Source organism: Chiroxiphia lanceolata, chromosome 3, assembly GCF_009829145.1.
Source record: "Chiroxiphia lanceolata isolate bChiLan1 chromosome 3, bChiLan1.pri, whole genome shotgun sequence".
Lineage (NCBI taxonomy): Eukaryota > Metazoa > Chordata > Aves > Passeriformes > Pipridae > Chiroxiphia > Chiroxiphia lanceolata.
Genome location: NC_045639.1, coordinates 111,226,792 through 111,242,220, shown reverse-complemented (window position 1 = coordinate 111,242,220; position 15,429 = coordinate 111,226,792). Strand labels below are relative to the sequence as shown.

At 45.5% G+C, this 15,429-nt stretch overlaps 1 protein-coding gene across 4 annotated transcripts; it reads left to right on the top strand.

Moving 5' to 3' along the window:
• Window positions 1–3,851: 3,851 nt before the first annotated feature.
• Window positions 3,852–14,022, top strand: SLC25A27 (solute carrier family 25 member 27). 4 transcript variants are annotated; one of them, XR_004356058.1, is made up of 9 exons: window positions 3,859–4,197; window positions 5,671–5,862; window positions 6,620–6,704; window positions 7,323–7,445; window positions 8,154–8,266; window positions 10,458–10,542; window positions 11,116–11,227; window positions 11,571–11,673; window positions 12,819–14,022. XR_004356058.1 is itself a non-coding variant. In XM_032682994.1 (9 exons), exons 1-9 carry the CDS (start codon window positions 4,095–4,097, stop codon window positions 12,888–12,890), a joined length of 969 nt encoding a protein of 322 aa, XP_032538885.1. In that variant the 5' UTR covers window positions 3,860–4,094; the 3' UTR covers window positions 12,891–14,022. The 4 variants fall into 4 exon arrangements, 3 of the variants coding, with proteins under 3 accessions (XP_032538887.1, XP_032538885.1, XP_032538886.1); XM_032682994.1 differs by having other exon boundaries at window positions 3,860–4,197; window positions 11,135–11,227; XM_032682996.1 differs by lacking the exon at window positions 7,323–7,445 and having other exon boundaries at window positions 3,852–4,197; window positions 11,135–11,227.
• Window positions 14,023–15,429: the final 1,407 nt, after the last annotated feature.

The following is a 15,429-nucleotide window of genomic DNA, read 5'->3' as shown; positions in this document are numbered from 1 at the left end:
AAAAAAAATTACTTTTTTTGCAATATTGAGATTACAAAGCAGAAAGGTTGTGATTCACAGACCTTTAGCTTTCAGCAAGTCAGATAGCAAGAAACTGTTGCAGGCATCATCTGAAGGAGAAACCTTATGGAAGGTATTCCTCACCTGCCTGAGATCATCTCAATAAAGACTAGATGTGTGTCCAGTGTCTGAGAAGCAAGAGGTTGAACTGACAACTCAAAGCCTGCTGGTCACCTGTGTTATATCACTGCAATGTCAGAAGACAAGGGTACAGAGGTCAAATTAGTTTCTTTGCATATGTGGAAGTGGCAGACCAAAATTACATATAGAATTCATTAAGTATAAAACATTCCCCCTAGGAGGTGGTCTCACAGCCTTCCCCCACACACCCTCAGCAAGAAGAGAACATAAAACCAGGAGGAGTCACTGATAGACCAGATGAGTGTGCTGCCATTCAGAGGGACCTCAACAGGCTGAAAAAATGGGCAAACAGGGACTTATCTTAAAACCACAGAATACCAGGTTGGAAGGAAGCTCAAGGATCATGTGGTCTAACTTTTCAGGGCAAAAAAGTGACTTCATGAAGTGCAGCAAAGGGAAATGCCAAGTTCTGTCCCTGAGCGGAAACAACCCCATGTACCTGGAAGGCATCTGCCTGGAAAGGAATTTTGCAGATCTTGTGTCCTGGTGGACACCATGTCAAACACAAGTCAGAAATATGCTTTTGCACTCAACAGCACCCTAGACTGCATTAGGAAGAATGTTGCCAGCAGATTGAGGGAGGTGATCCTCTGCTCAGTGCTGGAGAGATCGGCTAGGAGTGCTGGGTCCAGTTCTAACCTTCCCAGTGTGAGAAGACTGGAGTGAGCCCAGTGAAGTGCCAAGAAGTTCATAAAGGGGCTGGAGCATCTGTCATTTGATGAGAGGCCGAGAGAGCTGGGACAGCTCAGTCTGGAAAAGAGAAGGCTCAGGGGGACCTTACCAGTGTGTATGGACACCCGAAGGCAGGGTGCCAAGAGGATGGAGCCAGGATCTTTGTAGCGGTGCCCAGGGAAAGGCCAAGAGGCAGTGGTCATAAACAAATTGAGAAAAATCCACTTACTTTTTTTTTTTTAATTTTGATGGTGGTCAGGCACTGCAACAGGTTGCCTAGAGTGGCTGGGGAGTCCTGGGAGACATTCAAAACCCAGCTGAACACAGTCCTTAGAGCCTGCTCGAGGTGACCCTGCTTTAAGCAGGGCTTAGGACTAGCCAGACTCCAGGTCCCTTCCAGCCTCAAATGCTTGATTTTTTTTTTTTTTTTTTTTTTTTTTGGTGGGTGTGTGTGATTTTGTCTTTGTTCTTCTCAGTCCCAGGACCTGATCCTCCTTGCTATGCCCAGACTCCGTGCTTCAACAAGCCCTGCTTACCTTTTCTAGCCTTTCATCTGTTTGCTCCACAGTCAAGCAACCAGATGTACATCAGATCACAAGAGCTGTGAAAACCAGATCTATGTCCTTCATTAAACAGTCATGTTGAAATACCTTGGGATGTTACCTATCAGTCATAGCTGCAGAAAAACAAGCCCAAATATACCAACTGTGTCAAGTAGGATGCTGATGTCCATTTCACAAACTGTCTGGAACAAACAGCTAAATCACTGTTAACTGTGGTATTATTACACTTCTGTGTTTAGCTATCACAGCTCTTTGTATGTTTATTTCCTGGGTTTAGTTTATCTATTAAATTCTTTCTTTTCCTACAAATGGGTATGTAGTGATAAGAGAGCTAAAGACCTTGGAATATTGGAGTACATTTTCATTAACTGACTGAGTAGGGAGTTTAAAGTGATCTATGTGTACAGGTAATACAAGCCCTCAGCCCTACGTGAAGACATAAATTAAAGGATTTTGTGTTTGTTTTGGTCTTCTTGTTGGTTTGTTTTTGTTTAGCTTCTGCTTTTGGGGCAAGATGTGGTGAAGGACACGAGATGCAACTGCAAGGCACTAATGTGAGGAGGATACAACCAGTATGACATTGCAATAGTCACTACCAAGCTTTCCTCAGACTAGGCCCTAGTCCTGGGCAGGTATTGGTTAGTGGCCTTTCCAAGTAAACTAACACCTGCAGAAGCAGCTGAGAGGACTGGGCAGTCTGGCTGCCTTTCTCCATCACAGAGAGAACAGCCCTACCAGGCCCTGCTGCACTGTTTCCCATCCCATCTGAAGTCCACACTCCCTCCCTGCATATGTAGCCTTTGATCAAACTGGCTTTGGAAAGAAACCAAAAAATGCGGTCTCAAAAAATGAAATAAATGAATAGGAAGGGTTCTCTCTGCTGGTGCTGTCTCCCTCGGGATTTGGGGTGTATGAACTCCAGCTATGGATTTTCATGAGCACTGGCCTTTCTCTGCTCCACACGTCACAGAGCTGCCCATGCAAGCATCCATCTCTAGTCAGGCTCATTTCAAAAATTCTGTGAGAAGAGAAAATTCTTCTTTGTTGCCATCTCTAAATCAGTCTCATTTAAAAAAGAACCTATTTCTTCAGAATAAAAATTACCATGGAAAGCTGCTCTTTCCATCTGCAATGCTATGGGGTTTATTTTAAGGAGAGATCTACTTGTTGTTTTCCACTCCCTAAAACATGGTTATAGAGAAAACAGAATGAGACTGTACCCAGAGGTGCACAGCTAAGGGATGATGGTGAAATCCTCATCCTGGGAGGTTTTCAGGTGACCAAACAAAACCTTGGGCAACCTGATGTACCTCTGAAGCTCTCCCTGCTCTGAGTAGAGGATTGTACAATGACTGTAGGTGACCTCTAGAGGTCCTCTCCAACCTATATTATGAATCGATGATATGCAGGCTGATATGTAGTGGCCAAGCCCAGAGAACAGTTTTGGAAGGAGGCACAAAGTGCCACAGTAGATTTCATGAACTGTCAGGAAAAAGGCTCTGAACCACTTGTACCTTCCCTGCAGCCGGGCGTTTTCATTCTTCCCATTTTTAACCAGGGTTTTGTCAGTAGCCTGCTTTATCACTGCATGAATTCTAGTGAATTTTAACCCAAAGAAGGATGTAGTTTAATACCGATTACTGGTGAGTGACAACATAAAGTCATTGGACTTCAGCTGAGTATTTCACCTGCAATGCTCACTTTGTTTGTCTGAATCCTTGCAGTGGGGACCACACACCAAAATGTCAGGCAGTCAGACAAGTGTGTGGGGAGGTGGTCTGGAATAATTTTCTGTGACCTAAAAAAATCCCCAAATCCTCAGCATGAGGATTACTGACTAATGGCTAATGATTAACTTAGGGATTCAGCTGAGCCTTAGTGATAAATGAAACGCCTCTCTCGAACAGCACATACCTTTTTTTTTTTTTAATGATGAGGACCTAAATATGTCTACATTAATATAAGAGAAATTAGGACCGGCACACAATTAACAGGGCTTCAGCATTCAGCCAGGAAAAGCTCTAAACTTTTCACTTACGGGGCTCTGGGCAGTGATCAGCTTCCGTCATCCCGAACTGCACTGCTTCGTGCCTAATCCGCAGGAAACACAGATTGCTGAGAGCACTCCATCACCCCAGCTCGGCACACAGCTGCTGCTAATGCAGTTCTTATTGAACCAGATCTGTATCACTTCATCCCTTACGGATGCCTGTGCAGCTGTTTGACATGGGAATGCAGTTTGGGGCTACCGAGGCGCTGCTGTCAACGACAGCACCTTGTAAAGCAAACACCCCCCACACATGTGCTTGTAATCTCGAGCTCTCGTTAATGATTACACTTTTTAATACAGATGATTGTGGACAAAACTGTGTGTGTGACTGTACCTACACTGCCGGTTTCCTGGCGCAGGGCAGCGTCGGGGACAGACTACATTTCCCAGGAGCCTGTTGAGCAGGATTCTCTTGTGTCACTGCAGAAGGACCTTCCAGCTCTGCAGGAGACACCCGGGCTGCTGCAGTTCCTGGTACTGGCGCTGGAGAAACATGATCTTCAGCAACTTATCTTCTAAACGACCCAGAACTGAGCTGTGCTAGGGTCTACTCTCGCTCCAGACAGACCCTGGGTGGCTGGTGAGCCTCGGTTCATGTGAGATGCTAGATGTCACCTGCAGAAGAAGAGAAGAGCTTACCTCTTCCACAGAGGTGGCCCCGAGCCAGCAAATTTGCTCTGTCAGCCTGTGCAGCGGCTGTGGCAGAACTAGGTACAACTCATCCTGATTTTCCGAGAGGGAAGGGGGTCAAAATTTACTTACGGGGGGCAGGGAAAACGTCGGCCCCTGGCTGCCTCATTTCTCAGTGTTCTGCTCCAGCAAATCTGTGCATTTCACTGTGCTCACCATGACTTTTCTGTAATCTAAACCTTGCAAGTGCTTTATGTCACCTGAGTGTGGCTGGAGGATGGGTTTTTCAGGATGAAATCTTTGCCAAAGGACTGCAGTCATTAACACAGAACAGTTGTGACTGGTTTAAGCTTTGCTGTTGCTGGGTTTCCAGCAAAATACTAAAGAGGCAGGGAGATCTGTTGCCTAAGTTACTAGCAAGGCCTGATTCCTTTAGGAATTTGCTTTTCATAGTAAATGGAAGTTAATCAAACAAAAATTGACTCTTACATGACTGGTTACAGTGGAGATGGCTTTAAAAATGGAGTTGAAAACTACTTGGTGAAACGTGGGATAGAAGCACTGTGGCATCTGCATAGCACTGCTTTGTGATCAAGTAGCTTATTTGGAATATTTTTCAGCAAGCTCTTACAGGCAAATCTGTTACCTTGCTCTAAATGATTTGTAACTTCTCAATTTTCGCTAATCTTTAAACACGAATACCAAACCTAATGCACAAATAGACTGTAAACCTGCTGAGGCTTTGAGCATTGACTGCATTCCCCCAGCACCTGAGTCCTGCTCTGGAAGGACCTTGGTGTGTTGCTGAGGAACCACACCAAAGACAACCCCTGCTCCTGGGCAGTTGCCACCCGAGACAGCCTAGGAAGGTCCCTAACCCAGAGAGGAACTCCCGGTCTGGAACTGAAATGAGGGGTAGCAACCATGTATCCATACTGTTTCAGGAGCAGCCCTGGGAAGCTGAAATCAAGTTGGACCTACTTCTCTGGCCAGCAGTTATTTCAGCGAGAGAAATAACAGGCTAGACACGATTTTAGTCTCTGAATCAGAAAAGCAGCGTGTTTTAGGGTGGTTTGTAGGACAGCCTTGTAGATAGGTTTGTAGGTGAGCCTGTATGTGTATCTGCATTACAATGGCCAGTGTGGGGTTGTTCCTGACCTTAACATGCCGCCTCTATGCTGGGCAGAATTGGAGAGGGCTCATGAACAATTGAGAGATTTGACTGGTCTTTATTCAGGGGGACTAACGGGAACAGGATTTTTAATCATGAGTCTCTTGGAAAGTACACATACTGCACAACAAATCTGCAAAATGAAATGCGGGAGAAAGACTTGGTGTTTGACAGGAGTGTAATCGGGTTACTTGTGCCCAGAGCTGCTTTTAACAGATCTAGATGTGAATCTTCTCCCCTCCATGAATCTCCTGCACCCATTAGGTACAGCGCCTGATGCCCGTGGTGCCTGGTAGGGGGATCTGGTGCAGATGTTCCCAGCGTGGGAGGTCTCTCCACAGCCACACTCATATTCACATGTGTTCCCTGCCCTTTCTCCTCAGTGACATTTCCCCTGGATCTCATGAAAACTCGGCTGCAGATCCAAGGTGAGGCTGCCGTCCGTCGGGATGGAGCTGTGGCCAGCCAGGCAGCCCCGTACCGTGGGATGCTGCGCACGGCAGCAGGAATCGTGCAGGAGGAGGGATTGGGGAAGCTCTGGCAAGGAGCCACGCCAGCCATCTACCGCCACATAGGTGATTATCTGCTTGTGATGGGACAAGTGTGGGTCCTGCCTTCTGTGGCCAACAGCCTTTTGAAGTGAGCTTGACATATCTCTTTGTATTTTAGATGTATCTGTGATATATCTTCAGTCTAGCCTGCAATCCCACTTTGAAATATATAGGGGATTTTGGATCAATATTGACTCTTCCTTCTCTCCTTATGCCTTATTCTGGCTTCTGGGAAAACAAAATATAATTTCCCTGTCACCTTTGCTGGAAGGCCTTGTGTAGGAAGCAAAACAGGCACCTGTAGTCCTCAGAACCATAAATATCTTATACTTGAGGGAAGTGGGGACGGGCTAGGAAAAAAAGATAAGGTTGCAAGCACTAGGGAAAAATACAAGTTCTAGATGAAATGCATTAGGGGGTTGGCCACAGGTAACAGCTTTCTGTACTTTATTTGGAAATACGGTGATAGCAACCTCAAAAGTATTTGTGGGATGCTTTGTGTTTGGTATCAGCTGAGGGGGAAGCAATGCAGTCACAACTCCTTAGGATGAAGGCAAATCCTCCTGGTAGACCCGTGGCTCAGCCAGAGAGATTCTCTGATGCTGAAACGTTCTATCTGTAGCACTGATACCAGGTAACGCCCTCACAAACGTGAGGGCAGTGACCAGCTGACCCAGGTGAGATCCGGAGTGTCTTAAACCAATCTCTTGATGTCTCTCTCACAGTGTGACCTCCAGAAATGGCAAACCCAAGAACTCTCTCCTGCTTTTGTTTCCCACAGCGTACTCTGGCATTCGGATGGTTGCTTATGAACATCTCCGTGACTCTGTGCTTTGTAGGGCTGAGGATAAAACCTTTCCTCTCTGGTAATGTTGCATATTTATGCATATTTATTGCTTGTTTGGGGATTGTCCTCACTGAAGGAGTCCTGCAGACAAATCTTGGGTCCAAAATATATCTGGTTTTAGGATGAGATTGAGAAAATCTAATATGAAATACTTGCCATGGCTGGTGCTTCAGGAAGGGGGAACTATGGATACTACTGAAATTTCTGGTTTTACTAAAATAAATAGAACCAGAAAATGAACACAACCCAATTAGCAGCAGTGAGAGATAGAGAAAAGTCTTAAATATCAGCAATCAGTTTAGAATTTCACACTGGCATTCAGTTGTAGTATATGGAGCATCATCCCTTATTTGTGTACCTTCCCATTCTGCCTTTAAACCTTAAGTGAGGAGCATAATGCAACCTTGATTTTTTTTCCCCAGGTAAGTTTTAACCCTTTCTTAAAATTGGCAGAAATATTACTGACTAACAACCTGCAGTCACCACAATTATTACCTTCACTTTGGTCACTAGTATATGGAGCAACCATTTACACTTGTTCCACTTGGGTTGTGCTGCTGAACTCTGCAGCTCAAGCACTGTGATTTTTGAAGATTTTCAGTTTATTCTGGAGCACAAATTTCCCCCTGTTTGGTAGGAAAGCTGTGGTTGGAGGCATGTCTGCAGGTGCCATCGGACAGTTTTTCGCCAGCCCAACTGATCTGGTGAAGGTGCAGATGCAGATGGAGGGAAAGAGGAAGCTGGAAGGAAAGCCGTTACGGTTGGTTCCTCTCAGAGCTGGTGTTTTTTTTCCTGTTACTGATCATGCTCTGGCCCAGAGTGTGGTTCTCTCTGTTTTCTGCCACTCCCTCTCCCCAGCTTCTCTTTGCTTTTTCAGGGGGAGAGCACACAATGGCTCTGGGCAGTGAACAGGGGGGGAACATAAGACTTTCTCCTTATCCCATTTATACTTGCCTTCCTTATTCTGATTTATTGGTCCCAGAACCACAAACTCTCACCTGTCCTCCGTGCTGCAGCATGTCCAGGCCACCATATTTCCATGGGGAGGGAAGGATGCCTTCTAAAGATGGTAAACTGGAAGAAAGGATGAGGGAAATGGCTCATGCAGGATGCACAGACAGCAGGGCTTGAGACCCTCCTGCAAATACCAGGACACGCTGCTCTTTGCATCCCAAACTGCTGCCATCTTTTGGTGTCTTGTACCTTTACTACTGCAAAGTTGTGTGGGATCAAAGGGTTGTCTGCTGTTAGAGATCAGATCATTGCTTAGCAAGGCAACCAGTATGTTTGGTAAAATATTGTGGCATGAAAGTCAAAGATGGATCAAAAAATGGATCCAGAGGGCCAGATCCTTGCAGGTGTAAATTGCATAAATCCTCTGTGAGGATCTGGTGCAGCAAAGTGCTGGAATATGCAAAGATTTCTCTGTATCTGGGCTGTTTACCTACTAGTTGCATATTGATTTCAGGTTTCGAGGTGTGCACCATGCATTTCTGAAGATCCTGTCTGAAGGAGGAATACGGGGACTTTGGGCTGGATGGGTGCCAAATGTCCAGAGGGCTGCTCTGGTGAACATGGGAGGTAAATGGAATAACTTGGTCTGCAGCACATAAGGCCACGCAGAAACTTTAGGAAAGAAGAGTCTTAGTGTCTTGATTACCTACACTAGGGACCCGTTTGGAGCTCACTGCAGGTGACCTCTGCCTTGTGCACCTGTGTTTCAGTCCTGTGGAAATCAAATTGTGTAAAAATTTATTGTATAAAAATAATTGTGCCTCAGCTTAAGGAAAGGTGATCCAGGCGCTGAGGGGATCCCACAGCCAGCAAAGCAGGGACCTCACCAGGCTACAATCCAGCCCCCAGCACTCAAGGTTTGCAGGGCAGAGCCATGAAGGCAGCGAGACTTCACCAAGATCCAGACCCTCAGGGAAGTGTGTGGTGATGAGACAAGTCTGAGGCCAAGCCTGGAAGCTGAGCCAGCAGCAGGTCTGGTGAGGGTCACCCAGACACAGCTGAACGATCACCTCTGGGGTAAATTAGAGCAGCTGGGAACAAAAAGGAGAATCATAGAATCAGCCAGGTTGGAAGGGACCTCTGAGATCATCAAGTCCAACCCTTGATCCACTACTGCTGTGGTTACCAGACCATGGCATTAAGTGTCACATCCAGTCTCATCTTAAAAACCTCCAGGGACAGAGAATCCACCACTTCCCTGGGCAGCCCATTCCAATGCCTGATTACCCTCTCTGTAAAGAATTTCTTCCTAATATCTAACCTAAACCTCCCCTGGCACAGCTTAAGACCATGCCCTCTTGTCTTACTGATAGTTGCATGGGAGAAGAGACCAACCCTCACCTGGCTACAGCCTCCTGTCAGGGAATTGTAAAGAGTGATGAGGTCTCCCCTGAGCCTCCTCTTCTCCAGGCTGAACAGCCCCAGCTCCCTCAGCCTCTCCTCATAGGATTCGAGTCCCTTCACCAGCCTTGTTGCTCTTCTCTGGACATGCTCCAGCCCCTCAATGTCCTTCCTGAACTGAGGCACCCAGAACTGGACACAGCACTCCAGGTGTGGCCTCACCAGTGCTGAGAACAGGGAAAGAATCACTTCCCTGGACCTGTTCCTTGATACAGGCCAGGATGCCACTGGCCTTCTTGGCCACTTGGGCGCACTGCTGGCTCATGTTCAGCTTCCTGTCAACCCAAACTCCAGGTCCCTCTCTGCCTGGTTGCTCTCCAGCCACTCTGTGCCCAGCCTGTAGCGCTGAAGGGGGTTGTTGTGGCCAAAGTGCAGGACCCGGCACTTGGCCTTGTTGAACCTCATCCTGTTGGAATCAGCCCAACTCTCCAGTCTGTCCAGGTCCCTTTGCAGAGCCCTCCTGCCTTCCAGCTGATTGACACTCCCCACCAACTTAGTATCATCTGCAAATTTGCTGATGGTGGACTCAATCCCCTCATCTAAACCATCAATAAAGATATTAAACAGAACTGGGCCCAACACTGATCTCTGGGGGACACCACTAGTGACCAGCTGCCACCTGGATGCAGCACCATTCACCAGCACTCTCTGGGCTCGGCTCTCCAGCCAGTTCTTAACCCAGCAGAGAGTGCCCCTGTCCAAGCCGTGAGCTGCCAGCTTTTTCAGGAGAATGCTGTGGGAAACGGTGTCAAAGGCTTTGCTGAAGTCCAGGTAGACACATCCACAGCCCTCCCCTCATTGACCAGGCGGGTCACCTGATCATAAAAGGAGATCAGGTTGGTCAGACAGGACCTGCCCTTCCTAAAACCATGATGTCTGGGTCTGATTCCTAGTCCATCCCGTAGGTGCTGTGTGACTGCACTTAGGATGATCTGCTCCATAACCTTGCCAGGCACTGAGGTCAGGCTGACGGGCCTGTAGTTTCCCGGATCCTCCTTACGGCCCTTTTTGTGGATGGACATGACATTCGCCAACTTCCAATCATCTGGGACCTCCCCAGTGAGCCAGGACTGTCGGTAGATGATGGAGAAGAGGCTTGGCGAGCTCCTCCACCAGCTCCCTCATCACCCTAGGATGGATCCCATCTGGTCCCATAGACTTGTGAGGATCCAAGTGGCATGTGCTCACATGTCTAAAGACAGGACTTAGGTGCCAAAATCATCATCAGAACCTGGGGGCAGAGTGCCAGCTGTGCCAATGGGAGGAGTTGCACTGGAAATGAACATCCTATGCCATGAACAGCACAGACACCATTTGCTTCTGACAGTATTGTTTTTTCTCATTATCCTCTCTACAGATCTGACCACTTACGACACAGTGAAACATTTCTTGCTTCTGAACACGCCACTTGTGGACAACAGTGTGACTCACAGTGTTTCCAGGTGCTGTATTCCCTGATTACCCCTTTTCCACTGTAGAGCACTTCCAGTCTTGCTGTCTTCATCTGCCTCTCTGTGTCAGCAGAAGCCCCTATTCTTTGATTTTGATACTGCTGATGAAATGCAACTTTGGAATTTTTTTTCCTGAGAGAGCATCACTTTACAAAAGTCACAAGAGAAAGGATGTGCAATTATTGCTACAAAACTGCCCTCACTACAAGTGCCTGCTGGTGCATTTAAACACCTTTGCTCTCATCTGTGGGAGCATAGTCATATAACCCCTGCAGAACAACCTCTTTTACTCCCTTAAATTCTGAAGAAATCTACTTTATAGAAACAATATAATGATGAGCGTGTTGTAGGTCCTTCACTCCTGCCTCAGAACAGTACACAGAGGTGAGGGCAGCTGGGAGGACATCTCAGCAAGAGCAATACTAGCAAGCCTTCTCCCAAGCCAAGTTTATTTTACAAGTTATTATTCATGATTTTATGATAACTGTTGTAATATATCTCTATTATAAGAACTGAAATCACAATGCTACAGTTGTCATGATACATCTTGGTTTCTTCTTTAAGTATCTGTTGCTGTTGGCAGTGCCTGTTCTGGCCTGGTAGCGGCTGTTCTGGGAACTCCTGCTGACGTGGTCAAAACCCGAATAATGAACCAGCCGAGAGACAAGCAGGGAAGGTGTGGGCACTTCGGAGACCAACTTTTCAGAAGCAAAATGAAAACCCTAAATCTCACCGATTTCACTGGACGCAAAGTGCTAAGTTTATGATTTGCTCTTCATCTTTCTGATTATGATTTTACTGATTTAGTAAATGTCTGAAGGGCTTTGTTGTGATGGCCACCTAAGCATAGCCAGTTACTCCAGTGGATTTCAGTTCTGATTAGATTCCAAGGAGCTTACAAAAGAGCTTTTTCTTGTAAAGAAATATCAGCAACAAATTATTTTTATGAGCGGGATGTGATTTTTTAAAATTGCACATTTGTAATCCTAACACTGTTTGTTTTCCTTGCACATTCCTAGAGGTCTGCTATATAAGTCTTCCATGGACTGCTTGATTCAAACTGTCCAGGGTGAAGGGTTTATGTCTCTGTACAAAGGCTTTATACCAACCTGGATGCGAATGGTATGTGCCTTTTAACTCTCTTTACAAGAACAACTAGCATTAAAATGTGAGGAGTTTCTTCCTCAACACTATTTGAGTCTCTCAGTTTCTTTAATTGCAGTTAGCATAGCTGAATGTAGTGCATTACACAGCTGCATGTAGGGTCACTTCTCTCATGTTGCATTTTATACCTCTTTAATTTGGAAAACATTGTCCTGCTTAATTGCTAGCCAGTTTCCTTTCTTTTTTTTTTTACAATTTCAGGCTCCCTCCTTTCTCCCTTCCCCAAACTCTCCAATGCTCCCTTCTTACTCCCAGCTCTGGACTACCTTTGCATGCCTCATACTTTCATTCCTCCTTCTCTCTTGATCCCAGAATTACTTTTCCCTCCTGGGTCTCATTTTCACCCCTCTTGTATTCAGGCTGGCAACCTTTCTCCTGCACACTGCTGGGCTGTTAAAGTTCCAGCTCTGCAATTAAGCCAGGCAGCAGTAACTGGAGCCTGGGAACTGGAACTCTGCTGTTAGTTTGAGCAAAGGGCAATTCCTAAAAGCAAATTTACATGTGACTACCTTTTTTAAGTCCATAAGAATTAAAAAAAATCAAAAAAACAAAACAAGAGCATCTCAACTAAATGGGTGCAGGATATACATTTTATGCAAAGGAAACTCTGTCATTTTCTGATTAAGGTTTTAGAACAGGTAAACCCTTTAAAAAATTTAAAAAGCACTCAGCCCAAAGTACCCCACAAGTATGAAACATTTCAGGTCAAACATTCATGAGTTGGCAAGCTGAAAAAAGAAAGAGGTTTAGGTGTCTTGTGAAGGATTTGGTAGGCCTAACCACATGTAATGTTACGATTTTTGTATGAAAGACAAAATCATAGAATCATACAATGGTTTGGGTTGGAAGGGACCTTAAAGATACGGTTCCAACCCCCTGCCATGGGCAGGGACACCTTCCACTAGACCAGGCTGCTCAGGTCCCCATCCAACCTGGCCTTGAACACCTTCAGGGATGAGAAGTTCACAACCTCTCTGGGAACCAGTGCAACATGAGACTGAATTTAAGAATATAATTTTTAAGAGGAGACAAGTTAATCTAATGGGTTTACTTATTGGATTACTTCTGTGCTAAGTCTCTAACTTCTGTGTTTGCTTTCACAGGCTCCTTGGTCGCTGGTATTCTGGCTTACATATGAACAAATCAGAAGGATCTGTGGAGTTAGTTCTTTTTAAAATCCTCAGTATTGACAAAACAGAGAAGAATCAAAAAGCTGAATTCTCATTTCACACGGCAGTAGGATCCCATGTATACATTGCTTCTCCAAATCCAGTCCTTACTGGTTAGAAACAGCCATGACTTAAGGACACTATTTGGTTGTCAGACTGCTAAATGAAATTTATATTATCTGCACAGACTAAAATTGTCACAATAATACTTCAACTAGCAGCCAGCATGAGCTTACTGAAACAGTAAACAGGGTAAAAGAAAAAGTCTACCAAGTAAATAGAATATAATAATGTCTGCTTGTTTGACAATAGAGATGGTTCCTATTGTTAAGGACAAGAGCAGGTTGAAAACGTAGCACTGAACATCTTCTGTGGCTAAGCATCTATAAAATTATTTGGGCATTTTTGTTATTAATTGTATTTGCACACACATAAAGAACTACTTCTTGTTAGTGTGATGCCTCAGCAAACCAAGCCTGTAGTACTAGGTATTGAAAAAGATAAAAGCAGTTTATCTGATTCCAAATTTGCTTTGCACAACAAGCGGAAGGGTTTGTGTTCCTTTTACTTCCCAGAGACTGCCTGACCTCTGTACTCAACCATGAGTAGATCCATGATTGAAATGCAGTCCTGTTCCCAAGAAATCAAAAGCCTAGTTCACTCTGCCCCTCTTGAAGGACTCATGGTACTCCAAGCTGAACTACTTGTCCCATGACAGTCCTGGTGCTGATGTGGCAGACTGGGTTATTAAGGTACCACTTTTCCATGGAAATACGCACTCAGCCCCCCTCTAAATCTGGTGGAAATACAACATGTCTTTAAAACACAAATGTTTGAGGAGGAGTGATTTGTTTATTTTGAAACCTAAAGCCTTCCAGATTTCATAGAGAAGGAGATTAGTGCTGTTTGTCACTAGGTTCATCTTTGGCAATGAAGAGGCAAAAATGCAGTATTAAAAGCCACCATTAGTAGATAGAACAAAGCTGGCTTTGATTTAGTAATATCTAATAATGGAATGACTGTGCAAGACTTGGCTCTCTGAGTAAATACTCATGATTTCTTCTAGTCTTTGAGACCAGTGACTTCAATGTGCCAATTTTCATTAAATAAAGTCTGGGCGTCTTTTGGCTTGCACTTATACTTTTATTGTAGCTCTGTTGTGGCTTTATGCATTTGGGGGTGTTGGAAAAAATTAATCCCACCATTATTAGGGAGTCACAGAATCACAGAATGGGTCAGGTTGGAAGGGACCACAGTGGGTTATCTGGTCCAATATCCCTGCTCAAGCAGGATTATCCAGAGCACATGACACAGGATTGTGTCCGATGGTTTCTGGAATATCTCCAGTTAGGGAGACTTCCACACCCTCCTCTGGGCAATCTGTTCCAGTGCTTGGTCACTGCACCGTAAAGAAGTTCCTCCTCATACTTAGGTGCATCTTCCCGTGCATCAGTCAGAAGGTTTTCTTCAGAAATACTGATATTTTTCTAGTTGACACCCTGAGAAACTAATCCAAGTTCTTTTTCCCTTGCACATCATCACCAGCAATGACAAACCAGCAAAGCTGCTGCTTCAGTTACATTCTGAGGGGTCCTGCCTGCCATCTCATTACCCTGATAACCCTGCTGATGGATATGCAGATGTACCTATTGATTGAGTTAGAATAAGTATTTTTATCACAGAATCATGGAATCACAGAATGGTTTGGGTTGGAAGGGACCTCAAAGCTCATCTTGTTTCAATCCCCTTCCATGGGAAGGGACATCCTCCACTAGAACAGGTTGCTGAAAGCCCCATCCAACCTAGCCTTGAACACCTCAAGGGAGATTGGGCATCCGCAGCTTCTCTGGGCAACCTGTTTCAGTATCTCATCACCCTCACAGCAAAGAACTTCCTCCTAATATCTAATAAACCTACCCTCTTTTATTTCTGATCCATTCCCCCCTTGTCCTGTCACTATATGCTCTTGTAAATAGTCCTCTCCATCTTTCTTGTACGTTCCCTTCAGGTACTGGTAGGCTGCAACTAGGTTACCCTGAAGCCTTTTCTTTTCTAGTCTGAACAAGCCCAATTCTCTCAGCCTTTCCTCATAGGAAAGGTGCTCCATCCCTCTAATCAACTTGGTGGCCTCCTTTGGACTCACTCCAACAGGTCGAGGTCCTTCCTGTTCTGGGGACACCAGAGCTGAAGGCAGCACTACAGGTGGGGTCTCACCAGGGTAGAGCAGTGGGGCAGGATCATCTCCCCTGACGTGCTTTGGATGCAGCCCTGGACACAACTGGCTTTCTGGGCTGCAAGCGCACATGGCTGGGTCATGTCCAGCTTTTCATCCTCCAGCACCCCCAAGTCCTTCTCGACAGGGCTGCTCTTGATCTGTTCATCACCTGCCTGGATTCATACTAGGTGTTGCCCTGACCCTGGTGCAGTACCTTAAATTTGGTCTTGTTAAATCTTATGGGATTCCTGAGGATCCACCTCCCGAGTTTATATAGGTCCCTCTGGATGTCATCCCATCCCTCAGGAGTGTAACAGCACCACTCAGCTC

Bases quoted from the DNA above. Each gene is read 5' to 3' on its own strand.
- SLC25A27 (XM_032682994.1), top strand. From the start codon at position 4,095: ATGTCACCTGCAGAAGAAGAGAAGAGCTTACCTCTTCCACAGAGGTGG. The intron at 8,267-10,457 runs GTAAATGGAATA...TCCTCTCTACAG, and splicing joins TGCTCTGGTGAACATGGGAG to ATCTGACCACTTACGACACA. The intron at 11,674-12,818 runs GTATGTGCCTTT...TTGCTTTCACAG, and splicing joins TACCAACCTGGATGCGAATG to GCTCCTTGGTCGCTGGTATT.